The 18,560-nt window shown below is 56.5% G+C and overlaps 1 protein-coding gene across 1 annotated transcript in view; it reads right to left on the minus strand.

The window, feature by feature from the left end:
* The window catches only part of FAM20C (FAM20C golgi associated secretory pathway kinase), a 44,783-nt gene extending 40,641 nt beyond the window's left edge, over positions 1-4,142 (minus strand). The window contains exons 1-2 of the mRNA XM_025863662.2: positions 2,629-4,142; positions 603-781 (exon numbers count right to left, since the gene is read on the minus strand). Coding sequence (XP_025719447.1) covers positions 603-781; positions 2,629-3,236 — 787 coding nt within the window. The 5' untranslated portion in view covers positions 3,237-4,142. The remainder of the gene's footprint in view (positions 1-602; positions 782-2,628) is intronic.
* Between the last annotated feature and the right edge of the window lie 14,418 nt (positions 4,143-18,560).

Raw genomic sequence — 18,560 nt, forward strand, 5'->3', positions numbered from 1 at the left:
CAAACCTCCATGCTGCTGCTGACACATTTCCCTGAAATCAGTAATTGGATGCCTTTTTTTGTCCTGAAATTCAGCAGATCCCAAAGTATTCAGCGATGTTGCCTCTGAATTACTACGCGTATGGGCCTCCACCCGAGACAGAGCTGAGCCCTGGTCACTCCCTGGGCACAGGAAATGGCAGGAGCACCTGGCAGAGCTCTGGCGCAAAGCTGGTCTCTGAGCTCAGCCCTGGGTCTCCCTGCTGTGCTGAGGGAGGGGGCCCAGCCATCAGGGGCGCATGCCCCTTCTTTACCCTGTAGCCTAGAAAGTGCCCCTCCTCAGGTGGGTAAGCAGAATGCAACAGGAACGGCTGTGCAGCACCCCTCCCTCCCTCGCTAGCCTTGCGAAAGCAGGCGGTAGCCCCTGAACCACTGACGGCATCGAAGGTGTCCCTCCTCTCCCTTCGAGGCCCTGCAAGCTTGTCCCTCGAGAAGGCTGCCCTTATCAATCACTCCAGGAAGTAATGTTCCAGCAAGGAGCAACGGCTTCCCAGCTCTCCTGCAAAGGAAAGCCAAGCCCCCAGCACACCTGACCCCATCGGAAAGCTCAGGGAGGGCACCTACCGACACTGGTTATCTTCTGAGCACTGAGGTCACGCAGGAGGGCTTCGATTGCTGGGTTATGTCTGGAGTAGAGTTCATACCGGTTAATGCCGATGTGGAACTTAAGCCAGTTGGGGTAGGAGTCCACTGCCACCTCTCCCGTGGGCAAGAATTCGTCATTTTCAGCACCTTCACGTGGCCTACAGAAAATGAAGGGGACCCGGAGTCAGCAGGGAAAGAAGGGAGTGGAAAAACTGGGTGAATACCAACTTGGCGTTGGTGCCAATGCCAAGGTTTTAACTTTGGATCCAAACAAATGCAGATTTGTTCAAAGATGCCTCTGCCCAAACAGGACTTTGCGGACTTCTCCTGTGGCTGTTGTTGTACTAACTAATAACATATCTAAACTGTAATTCTTACTTACCCTCAGGAGACGCCCAGACAGCTCTAACTAAATCAAGACCAAGCCCAGAACTTCAGTGCCAGGCCCTACCGAGCCTGTCCTGGGGTCACGAAAACAGCCCGGCAAGTGTGATGTCAGCTTGGGGTATGAGAGGCTGTCAGCTCTTCCTGGGGACAGACAAGCGAGCCTTCTTTGACCACAAATTGTGTGCACATCAGAGACACATCCTGCCTGTCAGAAACCTTCCCTGGGCACTCTGCTTTGGTTCCAGCAACCAAGGGTAGAAATGATGCAAGAAGCTAAATTTGATTTTAATGAGAGCAGTCCTGGGTGGGGAGAGAGGAAAGAGGCAGGCACTCACTCCTGCGGAGGCCCAATGTGAGGACCTGCTGCCCATGCGGCCTGTCCTTACATCTCTGGAGTCAAGGGGCCAGTCTGCGGGAGGACAGAGCCTATCTGCTGCTGGGCTGGAGGGAAAGTGGAATTTGTCTTAGCTCTAACACACCTGCAAATGAGGCCCTTCTGGCCCCAAGCCCTGTCCCACCAGGGCCACAGCACTGACCACAGTCCTGGGCTCTGTCCTTCCTGTGAAGAGCCCCAAGCCTGGGCCACTGCTCTGATTCTCAAGTTTCTGAGCATTTCCTTGAACCTGGCCGGCAGAAAAAGCTCAGATGCCACCAAACACCGTGGTGTATTTAGACAGAAAAGCCTGGGCCTAGTCAAATTTCAGGGTAGAAAGGGTTTGTATAAGATGTTTTGGGAAGCCGCCTCCCCCCCGCCCCGAGTTGCTTGGGTAGCTATTTATTCTGGCCTTGCTGCTAGTTAATATTTCACTACTCCAGGCTGCAGAATCTGCTTATTCTGAACTGTGTGGCTGTGGAGGACCTGGGGGGAAGGGTTTAAACCCGCACAGCTTAAGGAGATGCTCCTGAGGATGCTTCTCACCTTTTATGAAGCTGTCACCCAACGGGGCTGGCAGCATTCCAAGGGCAGCTGCTGTTTGCACCCCAGCTGGGAGAACCCTTTTGTTATGCCTCATTGGGGCCAGCACGCCCCTCTGCTAATTTTGTTCTCAGCGACAGGCTTACAAGGCTCATTAGGCTTCTGCAGACTTTCCTGATGTGTCCACTGGAGAAATGTTGCCGGGTATCTGAAAGCTCGGTGGCCAGCAGCTCCCCAGGGAAAGGTTAGGGGCAGTCTCTCTCGTTCACTCCTTTGCTGGCTGGTGCATGCATTGCCTGACTTAGTTTCCAGAGCCAGCGACCTGGACCTCGCAGGCCAGCACTGCTCTCCTATAGAGTCAGCACTGACCCTCCCTCGACTCCACAGGGAGTAGCTCCCAAACCACCCAGCAGCCCTTCTCAAGGAGGCAGTCATTCTGGAGACAAAGGCACTGCCCTGCGCAAGAGGCAGCATCCTCTCCTGCCTCACAAAGCTCCCCTGGGGGGGGAGGGGGCGTGGGGGTTGGGGACTCTGCCATGGGGGGGGTCCATGCTCCCTGGGGGTTCCCGAGCCCCTGGGCCTCTTTAAACAATGCCTGGGATGTGCAAGGGCATTTCCTGGGAAGGGGAGCACAGGTTGATGGCTGCTTGAGGGTTTGGGGCCTGGCAGCACCCACCCTGAGCTGCCTCTCGCCTCACTCACCAGTCAGGATTCTCAGCTGCCGCCTTGGGGTTGAACCTGATGTCGCTGTTCACATTGAAGAGGACGTCGTCCTCCGACAGCGGTGGAACCGACACCTGGTAGAGTGGGTGTTCAAAGAGCCTAGCCAGGAGAGAGCTGTCCCCGCTCGGGCCAGGGGGCGGCGCCGACCGACGGGGTCCGGGATCTCCGAGCAGTGGCCGGTGCGCGGGATCGCGGGCCCGGGGACTGCCGGGTTCCTGCCCCTGCAAGGCGCCTTCGGCCGGTTCGGCTGCGGCCGGCAGTTTCTCCAGCGAGTGGGATGTGAGGTTGGAGGAAGGGTCGGAGCTAAAGTCCTGCAGGATACGCAGCGTGTGTTTGTTGGGCCAGCCTGCGTCGCCGGCCGCGGACGAGGCGGCCGGGGGCTCCCCCGGGCGGCCCCGCGCCTTGGCCCAGCCAGGCGCCGCCGCCTCGACTGCGGGTTGCGCGCACGAGCAACCGGGTTCCCCCGAGGGCCGCACGGCGCGCCGCTCCAGTTTGGGCAGCAAGTCCAGCACGATGTGCAGCGCGCAAGCCACCAGGAACACCATCAGGATGAGCACGCGGAACCTGCGCACCAGGATCATCTTCATGGCCGCGCCGGCGAGCGCGGCCTGGGCTCCGGGCGACCTCCTAGAGCGCGCTCCGCCCGTGCCCCAGCTAGTCTTGGCTTGGCACGAACGCAGTGCCGAGGCACAGGTCAAGGTCCATCTGGCGTCGGACAGCTACCAGCTCCAGGGCTGTCCCCCGGCCCGCACCACGTGTAGGGCGCCCACCGCCAAAGAGCCCGCTCGCCGGGCCATCTCGGGGCCGTTCCCTCTCGCCTCTCCGGAGTGGCCGCGCCCTCAGCGGCCGGGCCTAGCGGCCCTCGTCCGCGGAGCCGGGTGCGCAGCCGGGTGAGGCCCCGCGCACTCAGCGGCCGGCTGGTGGTCTCTGCGCTCATCCGGCGCGCAGGGGCCCGACGCTGCGGCCCATCTAGGCCGGGGCGGGGCGGCGGGGGGGGGGGGGGGCGGTGGAGATGGCGCGGCGCGGCGCAGTCCCCTCCGCGGCTCCGTGGGCCGCGCCAGGCGCCGGGCTGGCCAGGCGGAGAAGGGGCGGCTCCTTCGAGCAAGGCTCGTCTCTCTCACGCTGCGGTCCGGAGGCGGGGACCTGGAGGGGGAGCAGGGCGCTGGGCCGCGGGGACAAGGAGGGGGCGGGTACGGGGCTGGGGGGCGCACGGCGCGGCCGGGGAGGTCTCCGGGCAGGTGCAGCGGCCGTCCCCCGAGCGCAGCGCCCGCGCGGCCGAGCCTCTCGGCGCCCCGCGCCCGGGCCGGCAGATATCTGAGAGCCGCGGAGCCGCCCCCCGCGTCAGCGCCCGCAGATTGGCGGAGACGCAGCCCCGCGAGTCACGGCCAGGCCCGAGCCGACTCCGCTCCTTCTCCTTTCTCCTCCCCTCGGCCGCGCCCCGCGTTGCTTCTGCAGCTCTGGGCCCGCTAAGGAGAGGGCGCCTTCTTTCCTCGGTGGCCGAGCGAAGACGGAGAGACCCGAGAGACGAAGGCCGGGGGGCTCGGGCGCGGCGAGCCGGCTCCTGCAGCACGGGGAGCGCGCGCGGGCGATGTCTAGGGGGGGCTCTCCGGCCAGGCCGCCGTACGTAGGACCTCCGCCCGCCCGGGGCCGGCCGCCGCCAGCTGCAGCCTCCAGGCTCCTCCCCAGATGAGCCGAGGGCCAGAGCCCAGGCCAAATCCCTCCCTGGAGCCGCTGGGCGTCTGCGCCGCCGGATGAGCTCCCCGCCGGGTGGCGATCTTGTGCCCCCCGCCCCCCGCCTCGGGAGGCCCCCCGCGCGCCCCGCTGCCGGCGAGGGGAGGAAGGGACGACGGGGCGCCGCCGCCGGAAAGACGAGAGGAGCTCAGTATTTCGCCCAAATAGCAAATCCGGAGGGGATGCCAGAGCAGCTCCTGCACCCGGCTGGGGGGCCCCACCCCACCCCAAGGGGACACGCCTGCGCCTTAACTCTGATGGCGCGAGCGCCCCCGTGCTAGGATACGCTTGGCACAGAGAGGTACCTGGTGTTTGCGGAGGCCGCACCTCCCAGGCTTTTGAGTGTGTGTGTGTGTGTGTGTGTGTGTGTGTGTGTGTGTGTCTCATTTGCTTCTCTAGATATGGAAAATTAGCCACCCAGACCCAGGGGCGTGGCACTTCTACGTGGCCTCTTCCGTCTTTTGGGCCCACACAACTTCTGGGTCCCCAGCCCCCAATAGGGAATATTAATGTGGACGTCAGTCTAAAGTCCTGGTGAGAAGGGTTAAGTGAACCTGGCCGGGGAAGGCAGTCCAAACATACCCATCGCCAAGCAAACAGGCTGTCTGCCCCATGCCCTCCAGGCACTGCAAATTGTTTTCAGCCTCTGGCAGGACTGAGAGGGAAAGCAGTCTCTGGTGGGGGGCCTAGGAGGGAGCCCCTGCTTTCATGTCCACTTTCTGTGCTGCCTGGGCATCTCACTGCCCTCTCTGGACTTCAGTTCCCTCTTCATCCCTGAGACTCAATATTGAATCTCCATGTCTGGCCCAGGCCCTAACATGCAGTAGGCATCCACTAGATGCTTGGTGAAGGAGAGGAGTCCCAGCCCAGCTGGTCAGTGAAATAAGTGTCTCTGAAGCCATTGGAAGTAAATGAAATGGTCACCGGGCCCTTCCTGAGTTGGAGCTGGAGGTTGGAGGGGGCAGGGTGTGAAGGTGGGTCTGACCTGGAGATGGAGCTCCCCTCCCTCCCACACTGCACCATTTGTGTGCAGAAGAGGTAACTGGGCAAAGTTACCCAGAGAGGCCAAGGAGATGATGTCCAAGCAGAGATGGAGGTTGGTGAGTAAGCCCCTCCCCCTTCCATTGGGGGAGCAGAACCATGAGCCCCACAATATCTCCCTTGGCCTTGGGGTTCTGCAGTCTCTGGCCCCCTCAGCCCTTCCCTGGTCTGTGTCCTCAGGGTGGCCGTGGGGTGACCTGACCCCATGAATCATAGACATCATGTAGGGGGCCTCACTGGGGCTCACAGGGCACTTATTCATGCCCCTCCCCTGATGGATTCCTCGGGGATCTGAGGTGTTAGTTGGACTCCTGTTCACCATTGGATGGCTCTCTTGCCTAGGTCTTGGTTCACCTCAACTACCACCTTGAAGAGGCATTGTCTCGCTGACCAGATGGTTTTGAAGTATCCTCACCCCCTTTCCTCAATGTCTGACTACTCTATTTTCCTAGCAACACCCGCCACTATCTGGAGGTAGCATCTTCTGTTCTTGTTTATGGCTTGTCTCCCCTAAAATGCATATGCCCCACTATGTAGGAGCCTCCCACCATGCCTTGTTCACAACTCTGCCCTGGTGCAGAGCAGGGGCTCAGAGCAGACCACAAGCCACCATCCAACTCAAGGTCAGGCCTTAGCAGGCTTAGGTACACACAGGAAATGGCCTTTGAAAGGAGCACGTGCTACAGGGACGGAGCATGAAAACCCTTGGCCAGATTTTTCTGCCGGGTCCCTTTATACTTTGCTCTGAGGAGTAATTTGATTTGGTTCAATCCATTCATCCATGGAAATCACAAAAAAACTGGGCTGCAGTGGTGGGGACGGCGTTCCCTGGTGGATTGTGGAGGGAGGGGTTTTCCAGGCAGAGAGGGAGCAAGCAGCCTGGGTACAGGATGTAGATGTAAGGTCTTTTTGGGTTCTTTGTGGCTGGGTCCCTGGGGACAGGCAGCATGGGGAGGCGCCGCTTGCTCTAAAGTGCTTAGGGCAGCAGAGAAGTCTGCTGGTCACTCCTCAGTCCTGGTTAAAGCACAGCGGAGGCGAGCCTCTCACCTTAAACCTCCCCTGGGTGTGCGAAGCCACCAGCTGGCCTGGCTGAGAAGCCGCCATTAATACAGGGCTCCTTTAGGTGACCGGAGGTGAGGCCCAGGAAGAGCGGCAGTGTAGGAGACACATAATGGTGACTGTTGAGTGAGGGACGGAGGAGCCAGGACAGCATCATCTGTGACATGGAGCCCCCACCTCAAGGACGAGGCTGGGGAAGACCCTTGGGGTTTGCACAACCTGGTGAGGAGGCAGAGCTGCTGGAGAAAGACTGTCCTGGGAGCTGCAGGCCTATCAGCGGAAGATGACTGGTTTTCCTGGCCAAATGGCTGGAGAACATTCCAGAAGGGCCCAGGAGGGAGGCCCAGAGGGACCCACCCACTAAGTCCTGGCACCTACATCTCTCAGACCCTTCGATGTTTTCCTAAGGATTACTCATCCAGGACCCAGCAGGGAGGCTTCTGGGGCGGTTGACCACAGGCCAGCCTTGACCACAGGCTATTCTGGGAGCTGGGGGTGGACAGGCAGCAGGGAGGAGGAGCAGGTCATGGTCTTCACGGCGCACCTGTGTCCAGGCATCATGGGGTGTGCACTTTTAACCCTTGTCTGCTAGCACCAGAGAAAGTGGAACTGGACTTGGCGGGCAGGGGTGATGGGGTAACAGGCCTGGCCAGCAGAACTTCCCAGGAGAGATGGCCCCCCAGGAGAAGGCGAGTTGAGACCACTGTCCTCTGTGCTGGCTTTGAGGGACTCCTGGGGTGACTTGGAACAGGGGGAGTGGGGAAGCATTCAGTGGACAAGGTGGGGCCTCTGGCTCATTCATTCCTTAGCCACAAGGCCATAGCCTGAGGGGTCTTTGAAAAATAGAGCTTCTTTGTTCTAATTTAAAGCAACAGGTCAAAAAGCCAAAAATGAACAAATAAAACAATAAAAAACTTGACTTTATTTTGGACATTTTGGATTGCTCAAATACATGATTTATATTCTATCATTCACAAAGAGCCACAAAACTGACCATCTTTTGACCATAAGGGAAATGTTAAGAAATTGCAAAAGCAGTTAATCTACAGTCTGGTCACTGTGTGTGCATATACACATTCCTGCAGAAACACGCATACATGATCTTCAGTCTGTTCATTGAACACAACACAGTTTAATAAAAACAAGAGCTAAGCTTTAAAAATATTTCTACCTGGAAATTAATACCACAAATAAAAACTCATATATATAATTTGGGGGTCATGAAGGAAAGCAGAAGGGAAATTACACACTATTTAAAAATGAAAGCAAATGAGAACAGCACCCAGTAAAACGTTCAGGAGGCCGCCAGAGGGGCGCTCAGAGGGAAGTTGGGGTGATGACCGCACTCACTAGAACACAATAATGACCACACGTATGTGAACTGAGTTTTTGGTCCAAGAAACTAAAAGAAGAGCAATTTTAAAAGTCCCAAATAAAGAAGGGACGAATTAACGCAGAACAAACCAAAAGCAAATGCATTAGAAAGTGAGCAGTGCTGGAGGTGGCTAAGAAGAATGGAAAAGGCCAGTGGGAGAGCCAGTGAACAGTGAGGCCAGAGTGAGGGACAGAAGGGGATGCAGATGAGGGCTCTGGAGGGAGCCGCAGGGCTGTGAGGGGGACAGGCTTGGAAGTCCCTGACGGGGAGATGGTGCCACAATATCAGCTTGATGCAAACCGAAGAGGTGTTTTTGAAGAAAAGTTCAAACAAAGGTCTAGAAAATGGGGCTAGACCCATCATCGTAGGAGAAGTTGAAAAATGATAAAATATTTATCCCTCAACATAGACGTCAGGCCCGTGTTGCCTGACCTTTATCAGACATTTGAGGAACAGACACCTGGCATGTTACAGAAATTGCTCCAAAGTGGAGGAAAAGGGTGGAAAGTCACTGGCCATTTCAGACAATCCTGACACTGATGTCCACCAGATAAGGCCATTCCACCTCTAAGCAGCGGGCACCCCACTCCGTTCACTTCACAGATGAAGGAGAAAATCCTCTGATCGTTCGACAGTTGCTGAAAATCCACTTTGTAAAATTCAGCACTTAGTGCTGACATGCCCGGCAAACCTCAAACAGTAAGAAATTGCGTCTCTCTGACTGGGGTGCCTGTGGAACCTGCTGCTTCATCCCACTCACGAGAGGTTTGTTATAAACACTCCGTTCAATGAGGAAGTGCTTCTGAAACACACATGTGGCCATGTCGTCATGGGCTTGGGACTTCCAGGCTCCTTTTTCCCCCATCTCCCCTGCTCCAGCCCTAATATCCCCACCACTGAGCAGATCCCAGTCCCCTCCTACCGCCACTGCTCCTTCTCTGCCGCCCTCGTTGGGCAGTCCAATTGCCTGCCTCCTGCACCTGGAGACACGTGCTCAGTCCCAGGACCCCTGTCTCCATGCCCGCCTGGTGTCTCCTCCAGTCCCACTAAATGTCATCAGTGCACTCCCACCCCACGTCTGCAGAACGAATGCCGAACTGGCTTTCTCCGCTTGGATTACCGATGAAAATCTCAAACCCAGCATGCCCAAGACCAAAATCTGCCCTCTGCCCCCAGCCGTCCCCCAGCACCCCAACACTCCTCCTGGTCAAATATTTGCCTGGGCCGAGAAATCTTGGAATCATCCCGGACATAAATCCTGTTAATGCAGTTTTCAAAACATGTCCTTACCACCTCCACGGCTGATTGAAGCCGGTGTCAATTGCCTGGACTGTTGGGACATTCTCTTCCCTGGTTTTACTGGCTTCCCTCCTTGCCCTGCCCTCCCCAGCCCCACTGCATGCTGCAGAGGACATCAGAGCGATCTTATTAAGACAAATAGAACAGGTCAGTTTTCGCCCCAAGTCCTTCAGTTACTCTCCATCCAAAGCACTGCCCATGGCCTGCAAGACTATCCAGGACCTGCCTCTACCCCACTCTCTGACTTGTCTTATACTTCTCTCTCCTCTACTTCCTAGGCAAGCAGGTGCCTACCCCAGGGCCTTTGCATGTGCTGTTGAAGGACTCTTTGCCCAGATGTCTGTGGGCTTGCTCCCTCATTTCTTTTAGATCTTCATGCCCTTACTTGCCACCCCTCACCCTGCTTCCTTGTTCTGCCTGTTGCCACCTGACATCATTTATGTGAGGTCTGAATTTCCATTTCCATGCCATAGGTTTAGTCACATCACTTTATGTTCATCCACCTAGGAAGGAACATGATGAAAAGATTCGCTGTGTGTCCGTACCACTGCTCTGAACCAGGCAGGGCCAGACCCGAGCTTCCCATCACCGTCTACAGAAGGAAGCATCTCAACCCAGCAAGGCATTCTTGAGAGGCCATGACAATACCTTGTGTCTACTGAATTGTGGAGGAAAGTGAGCTTGCAGTCATGATCTTGTATGATTAAACGATGCCCTAGAATTTATAAAATAATCACACTTTCCTTGATGGAAAACAGAGCGAATGTAGAGATTCATGGGGCAGGAGGCAGGGAGCACACACCCGTCTTAGCTGCAGGGGCAGAGTGGCTCATAGTTTAGATACTCAATATGTAGTTCTTAAAAACCAGTTATTGGCGTATTACAGGTTACAAGTATAAAAATGTTCTCGCTGACGTTAACCAAACTGCCCTCAGCTGACTCATTTGGTGTCACTGAAGCAAAAAGCAGCTGTAATTCCTAATCACAGGGCAAAACCAGCGTCAAGGGACCAGTCTGAGACTGCACCTCCCAGCAAGGACCCCAGTTCACATGCAGGCGGCGGCCCAGGGCTTTTCCCCCAGCTCCTTGGAAGAGCACACGTTCTAGTCCCAGAAGATTCTCATGGTGTGCCACCCTTTGGTCATGGGAAACACGCTTAGCGACCAGTAGGATGCTAGCAGGTAATGCGTGGTCCTGTGGAGAAAATCCCAGAGTCCACATTGTCAGCCCCTGAAGAAGAGAAGGAAGGAAGACGTGTTTGAAGATCTGGGATGAGTCTGTTGGAAAAACCCTGGTAGGTCAACGGGGCCGGGACCAGGCTGATGTCTGCTCTGGCCAAAGTGACCCCTGCTCCTAGAGGTCGCCACATCCGGCCTTAGGGGTGGGAGGGCGTCCTTACCCTGCAGACACTGGCCTTTGAAAATAAGGGGGCAGACCCCCATGGGGGCCACATCACCAGTCCAGATGGGACCCCAGATGGGACCCCTGGAAGGATAGAGGAGCTGGTGGTGGGGCCAGCCGATGGCCACCAAGAGTGGCCACATAGCGAATCACCCTTACAAAGTAGAGGTACTGCTACTACTCTTTATGAGGAAGCAGAGGCCTGCAGAGTCCCACACTGCCCTCCCACAGCTGCATATGTGTTGGGGCTGGGGACTGAGCCCCAGGACAGGGTGGTTGGAGGGAGACTGTGGGCACAGCTGGTGCCAGGGGGTAGAGCAGGAAGCCCTACAGACCTGGGTCCAGCTTGGTCCATCCCTCGCTGGCAAAGTGATGGTGAGCGTGTGGATGCATTTCTGGGCCCTCAGTTTCCCTGCTGCGAAAGGGGTGTTTATGGCAAGGATTCAATTGGCAGCTGTCTTGGAAGCGCCTGGCGCCATGCACACAACATCGCTGGTGCTCACAGAGTTCTCCATTCCCATGTGGGTCAGTCCATACACTTGGAGCCACTCTTCTTTGCCCTGGTGGGTCAGCAGAGGCAGGGATCTGGGTCAGATTAGCCAGATCTGTATCCAGCTGCGGTCGCATCCCACTCATGAGGCACGCAACATTGCTTGGATTTCTGAGCCTGGCTTCTGCCCTGAATGACAGTGGACAGGAGTACCCTTCCTCCTCCCAGGGCTGTGGGAAGGGTGCTGGAGGGTAGAATCCGCGTGTCCAAGTGCGGAGCCAGCATTCTAAGTGGCCAGGGTTCATAGCGCAGAAAATTCTCAAGAAACACAAGTGGCTGCCTCTGGCTCTCTGTTCTAAATGAAGGCTTTCAGCTGAGCGCACCCATGTGGGAGCCACAAGGAAGCCCATGCAGTGTTCTCGGTTCCACGGAGACTCGGGCCTCACGGAAAGCAGACAGGGGAGACACAGAGTTGTAAGAATCTCGGGGTGTGAGATCCTCACTGCCCGGAGAGCTCGGGAGGCTCCCGTGAGGGGCCATGTGAGCAGGCAGATGGAGAAGTTGACTGGCACCTGGGCAGAGCGTGCAGACAGGTAGGGGCTCCCCCAGAAGCTCTTGTACAGCTTTCGTGGGTCCCAGGCTGGCTGGATACTGTTGCTGGATTGGCCCAGTTCTGGTTCTCGGCGGGCAGCACAGACATTACAAGGCAGATGCCTCCAGATCCCGACTGCAAGGCACTTGGGGCGCTGCTTTGGGACCACCGATTCTTCTGGGGCCCCTGCTAAGGGGAGGGTCTGGGGAAGGACGGGGACAGAGCAACTGAACATGTTATCAGTTAGATTGTCTCCTTCCTCTCAACAATTGAGGACCTCACTCCGATGTCCATCAGTGTTCCCTAACCTGAATGTAGAAAGGCAAAATTGATAGCACTTGCAAAATGTTCTTATCTCCAAGTTGCCAGTGACATTATTCTGTCTTTTCCTGGGTCAAGGGGAATAATTTTAGAAAGAGGCATTTTGTGAAATTAAAATGCATGCATCGAACATTATTTTGTGCATAATGTAATCTACAGGTTTGCCGATTAGAGATGAAATTGCAGATTTAGAAAACTAAGTTCTGATATTTGGAGGCAAATGCAAGATTCAAGTGAGAAACTGAATTACAGCAAAACTTATACAGAGCCCTCGATTTTCTAGGTCTGAAGCACAAGTTTCAAGCTGATACCCTGTCGAGTTCTCCCTGGGGGAGCAGTTGTGCGAAGAGGAGTTTTGACCCCCATGGCCAGTGCTGACAACCTCCTCAGCCAAATCATGAGAGTTCCAAGTCTCCTCTGTTTGTTGGGTGCGAGCCCCAGGTGGGGCCCCGAGCAGGTTCCGGCGGGCCCCTCCTCCTGAGGCTCCCTGTCCTCTGCACACTTCGGGCTCTGCCCCGGGGCATGTGGTCAGAAGGGTCCCCTACGGCCCTTGCCAGAGAGGATGCCTGCCCTCGTCCAACCCAGACAAAACCTGCTGTTCTTGCGTTACCATAGAAACACTGTCAGGACAAGGCTGAGCTCCTCCTCCCTGGTAACTTGGCGATCCCAAAGACAGCCAGCATTCCCCCAGGCCCCTGCGTGCAGAGGCCTCCGATGGCAGAGGGCACGGCACATGAGCACACACTGCCACTTGTCACCCAGGGACGGGATCCTGTGCTCCCAGGACTGTGGAACACGTTCTAGATGCCTTTACTGCTGTTGGGGGGTGCTGCTGAAGAGCGGCCTCAGACACTGAGCCCGGTAATCGTTTTGGGTATAAAATTACTGCACACAGATAAATCCTAGAAACAGCTGCCTAGAATATTCTTTATATTGGAAAGTATGCTTTGAGGTCATTGCTCAGGATTTTATAGGCCATTTCTTGGCTGAGCCCCAGGCTGGCTTACGGCTTTGCAAAAAGGCGACGTCGCATTTTATGAATGACAGATGGCTTTTATCACACCTCTGCGTTATCGCTTAGGGTAATAGGGCTGTGGCGAGGCCCTGTGGCCGTGGGCACCTGAGTGGGTGCCGCGGGCACCGCCTGCAGGTCTGGCCTTGAGTGGGGGTCCCTGGACCACACTGACTGAGGTTCATTTCCCACTCTGTTTTCCTGCCGGTCACGTCACTGCAGCAAAAGCAACTGTTGGCGCCCCTGTATCTGGGCACAGCCCTGGCACAGGCCAGTGTCCACAGGGATTGGTTGCCCCCCACCCCTGAGGTCCCCGTACCGAAGCCTTTGTCCTTTGTCCTCCCTCCTCTGCCCCGTGGCCGTCTGCGTGGACCTCCCTGGCCAACCTGTTCTCTTTTCCAGAAGACAAAAATCAGAGTTTGTTGAGCTCCTCCAATTCAGATCTGTGTCTAGTCGTCAAGGCCAAAAACCCCATTCTCCTCCGTCTCTCCCCTGGGCCCCTGCTGGATGGGTGCCTGTCTCCCAGGGATCCCTTAACTGTGGCTCAGATCTGCTCCCGAGCCTCCTGGCACTGCAACAGGATTTAAAATGATTTCTCAGTCCAAGGAGATCACTGCATTTGGTCCAAAGAGGAATGACTTGAATACCCCAAAATTCAGCTTTGGCTCCTCAGTCACCAGCTTGAAGGAGAGCTCGACCCCCTGAGAGGAGCCAGCTTCCAGGGCCCACACTGTACTGCTGGGTTGAGGAACAGAGAAAAAGACTCAGGAGCCTCAGCCAGGCCAAGCAAGGCATGACAAGCTGCAGGATGAAGATGATCTAGAAGCAGGGAGGCAGACGGACTGCAGTAGAAATAGGGATTGGGACAGATGTGTGTGGGGTGTCCAGAAGCTTCTCGAAGGGGTCTCACTTGGGGGCCAAGCCCATGTCCCTGTCACCCAGGCTGGAGGACAGCCAAGCGTTGAGGTAGCTCACTTTCCTTTGGAGCACTTTTGTTACACGGATCTCAGGGTCAGCACCCCAGGGACCCCTGCTGGCATGCCGCCCTGAACCTCCCAGACTGCCCTCCCCACCTGGTGGCCAGGTGACATCTCGTCCGTCCCTCTGAGCAGAGCCTGCTCCAGGCTGCTGTCCCCCAGATGGGATCTGACCATGGTCCATGCTAGTGCCCTCAGGGCAGTCTTTATTTTCTCCTGGGAGCCAAGGAGGAGTCTTGGACAAGCTGGGGGGACACGGGGTGCCCTTTAGAAAGTCCCTATCCCCAGCCCTTGGGGGACCCCAGGGGGTGCCCAGACTGCCTTTGACCCCTCCCTGGAAAATGCAGCCTTCTTCCATGGTCTGTCTCCCCCACCCACGACTCACTCTTCAGTGTGGCTGGCCCCTCCTTTGAGAATACAGGGGCAAAGATTTTAATGTTCTGAGAGACCTTGGCAATTTGGACAATGCAAATGGTAAAATGCGAAGCAGAGATGCAGGAGCCAAAGGGTGGAAGCATCCTGGGTGCCCACAGTGGCTCCACAGCAAAGCTGACCCCGGCGGGGCCAGGTGCTCTGCTCCAGTGTTGGGTTCTCCTGCCCTGCCAACATACCTCACTCTGCAGATGGGCTTAGGGGAGCCCCAGGATTGGTGGGGTGTGGCCTGCCCAGGGCAGGCTGCCTAGGGATCTGGAATTGCTCTGGCCTGATTTTGGGCTTGGCGAAGGCAACAGGCCAGCACTGCAAGGGCGGCAGAGGCTCAGGTGTGACCTGTGGACATGCATTCCTGACTTCCTGAGAGATGACCCCTGGACTCTGGCCTTTGGGATCCAATATTGCTCCCCCCCCACCAGGGAGACACCAGAGGGGGAGGAACAGTCCCCCCGCCCCCCGCCCAGGCACGGGGCCAAGCCTGCACCATGGACCCAATCCTGCTTGCTGAACCAGGGACAAAGTGAGTATTTGGGATATGGCTGGTGTTATTTTAAGCATTCATGGACTAAAATCATTGAAGGTGAAAGAAGCAGACTGCCCATCCTCCTTCCATCCTCTGGCCCCGAGCTCCGCCTTCCCTCATGGTTTTGTCAGTAAACCAGGTGGCGAGACCCGGCTCTGCAGGTGTGGTTGCCACCACTGTCTGTAGCTCCTTGTGGCTCCCGGTCTGCCCACAGACCCGGCACGGTGCTCATGGGCTGGTCCGGCTGCAGGCAGGATGCCTAAGAAGGTGTCCGAGTCCACTCGGGTGGCTGGTGGCTGGACATCCAAGATCAAGGCACCAACCCCCATATTTGATGTCTGGTGAGGACTTGCTTCCTGGACACTAGATGGCCATCTGTGTCTTCAAATGGACAAAAGAGCTCTCTGGGGTCTCTTCTTATAAGGGCTCTAATCCCATCCTTCGGGGCTCCACCCCAAAGTTCCCACCCCCTAACACCATCCCACCGGGTGTCAGGTTTCAATATATGAATGGGTGGGGGGAGTGGACACAAGCATCCAGTCCATAGCAGGAGTGGTGTAGGAAATGCACTAGGGTTTCAGCTCCTCCACAGTCCAAATCCATCAGTAAAATAGAAATGGGTTGACCCCTGCCTGGGCCTGCCACCGTCCTGCCCACTTGGTGAGCAGTATTTGAGCCCTCACATCCGGTGGGCTCGCAGACGGCAGACCACCCTGGCTGGGGTCAGTCTGTCCTGCCCTAACGCCCCTCTTTCTTCTGGCACAGTCCACCCAAAGGACTCTCCGGCTGGGTGGGATCAGCCTTTGAGTTGGGTGGGGAGACACAGCCTTGCAGCCTCCTAGGGACCCCTGAGGCCGAGGGAGTGGCCACCAGCTGAGAAAGAGGCCAGCGCCATGTATGTGAGAAGCTTTGCTTTTCCAGGTTAGACTTGGCCCCTCTGGAGCGCAGATAAATGGCTGTGTGTAACTTAGAGCACGGGGCCTGGATGGTGGGGGAGGTGTCAGGACCGGAGTGTGGTCCTCCTGGCTCAGGGCACTGCTGGGGCCTCGGGAGAGCGGGGAAGGCTCAGTGTGGGCAAGCAGGTAGCATGTGCTTGCACCTGTACAACCGAGGTAGCAGTAGGACGGCGAGGCTGGTCAGGCACAAAGCACAAAGCAGAGCTGTCTCCGCCGAGGCCAAGTTGCAGACGCCTGGCCCCTTCTGGACCTGGGGCCTCTTCCTTCATTTAACCACCTGCTTCTGGCCTAGGGTGACTCAACTGATTTTCTATTCTGGGCATCAGTAGATGTCTTTCTTCCTTTTCTTTCCTGTGGAGCCTGGATGTGCTAACAGAATGGCCCTGCATGCACTGATTCTGGAAGCGTCAGAACTGGGGTGATAACTGGAGCCTACTGTATGTCAGCCCTGCCTACCGGAAGCCACCTGGCACCCGCCTCCCTGTCCATCTTGGGTAGCTGATGCCAGTTTTTAAAGCAAGACTCCTGGGTCCCTCTCACTGGGCTACACCACTGGAACACTGTTAAAGCCTGGCGGGGCCTTTCCTTATTGTCATCTTCCTGGCTGACCAGAGGAAACCCTGAGAATCCCAGATTGGAGGTTCAATTCCTGTTGAGTAAGGACGAAGAGAGCCGCTCTACCCCAGCAGCAGGGAGTGCCAGCCAAGGACTGGGCCTCAGCAAGACTTACCAGCCAACCGTCAGCTCTGGGGGAGCCCAGTGGGGAGACTCAGGGCAGAGAGTGCAGCTGAGTATCTGGGCAGGCCCACACGCACACATGGACATGCGCCTCGGCATGTGCACACAAATGCATATACATGTGACATATGTAGGTGCATACAGCCATGCTCACACATGCACACACAGGCAAACGTGTGGTGCACGTGTGTGCACACTCAGACACACACATATGTGCTCTGTACCTGTGCACGTGTACATTATGTGTACGTATGAGTGTACACACGTGTGTATAAACTTGTGCACACACACACACCCTCCCCACTTCAGCAGCAAACACACTGTGACTCTTGAAATACACAAAGCCAGGGAGACAGGACGGTGGGGAACATCCATGCCAAAGTGTCCCCTTGGTCACAGCAGACAGGCACAATCAGCCATCATCCCATAGCTCCTGGGATTGATCCAGAACCTGCTTTGGAGTAATTTGTAAAAGGCAAAAAGTGAAACATGCCCACCCCATCTCCAAAATACACCCAATGCACTCACTCTGGCCAGGGCTCCCCACCTGCCCTCCTATGTGGACCCACACCCCCCAGCCATGCCCACGTGCCCTTCTCCACACCACAAGTTGCAAGAAAGTCCTTTGGTTTGTTTCTCACTGACTCTCTCCCTGTCTCAGCACCTTAAGGCAGAGGTACAACCGTGAGCTTTGAGCAGCGTCCTGGATTTTAAAAAAGGAGCTCTAAATCTGTGCAGACTTAGGTCCTGGATGGGGACAGCGTCTCAGCTCAGATCCAGGTGCTGTGGGTGGTGGATGCCAGCTTCTCTGAAGACCCCCTGCCTCTCTCTATGGCTCCTGGGGGTGTGTGGGGGCTCCTCTTGTCTGGGAGAGGTGACAGAAGGGGGCAAGGGGCAGCCATGTGTGCAAGGTGAGAGTGGAAAGAAGCTGGTGTTCTGAATCCTCCTGGGTAGGAGATGCCAAGGACCCTTTCAGAGGCCAACTCTCCCTTATCTTCAAGAGATGCCAGGCCTGCGGTAGCCAGATCCTGGGGTCCCGCCACCTCCTGGGCCCTGCCCTACACAGCCTTTGTGTGGGACATCTGGGAGGCTGGCTCTTGTTTCAATGACACACAGCCTCACAAGGGTGCTGGAGGATCCCTAGCCTCCACAGTCCCTTGGCAGGGGGGCGGGTTGCCTCAAGGGAACAAGAATATGGGGGGGGTCATTCCTGGCACACAGCCAGATGTCTGGGGGCCTCGCTGGCTTCTGGCCAGCACAGGTGGCATGATGACTCAGAGCACCTGGGACAAGCTCCTCCCAGCACTACCAGGCACTTAACACAGAGCAGGCAAAGCTACTGGGCCTAAAGCACTTTTCCAGTCCTCCCCCCACCCCCAAGAAAAAGCAGGCAGAAAACTTTCTCTCTCTCTAGGCCAAGGATAAATTAGCTAAGGACACATGCAGCGCGACCATCATCTATCATCACGAGCCGGGAAGGATACTGGGAACCTGTCCTGGCCTCGTGACTCAAGGTCAGAAGCTTCTGCCTTCCCTCATTATTTCTATTTTTAACAATTGCGTTCAGGCCTCTTGCAAAAATAGCAAGAGGTGAGAACATTTCAAGTGCTAGCCTGCCCCTCTTTGTCAGAAAACCACAGGGATGCAGGAAAAACTGGCCAGGATTTGGGTAGCGTGGGGGTGAGTCCTCCACCGCCAGAGCTGAAACGACCCCAGTGATGCTCTGGTCCATCTGCTCATAGCACAAGCGGGTAAACTGAGGCCAGCCAGCCGGCAGGTGCCCAAAGTCAGTCGGGGAGTGAGCCCAGGTTCTGGGGTTCTGATGGGCAGGGGAGCGGTGAGAATAGGCAGTCCCCTGCAGGTCCCCAACTGCACAGAGGGGCGTCTCCCAGGCAGCCCTGAGACCTCGGACGCTGCACACCTGTCACCGTCCTGTCGCAGGAAATTAGGACGAACCCTTTTAG

This window comes from Callorhinus ursinus, unplaced genomic scaffold (assembly GCF_003265705.2).
Source record: "Callorhinus ursinus isolate GAN/ISIS: 27379988/994484 unplaced genomic scaffold, GSC_fseal_2.0 scaffold70, whole genome shotgun sequence".
In the NCBI taxonomy this organism is placed as follows: Eukaryota; Metazoa; Chordata; class Mammalia; order Carnivora; family Otariidae; genus Callorhinus; species Callorhinus ursinus.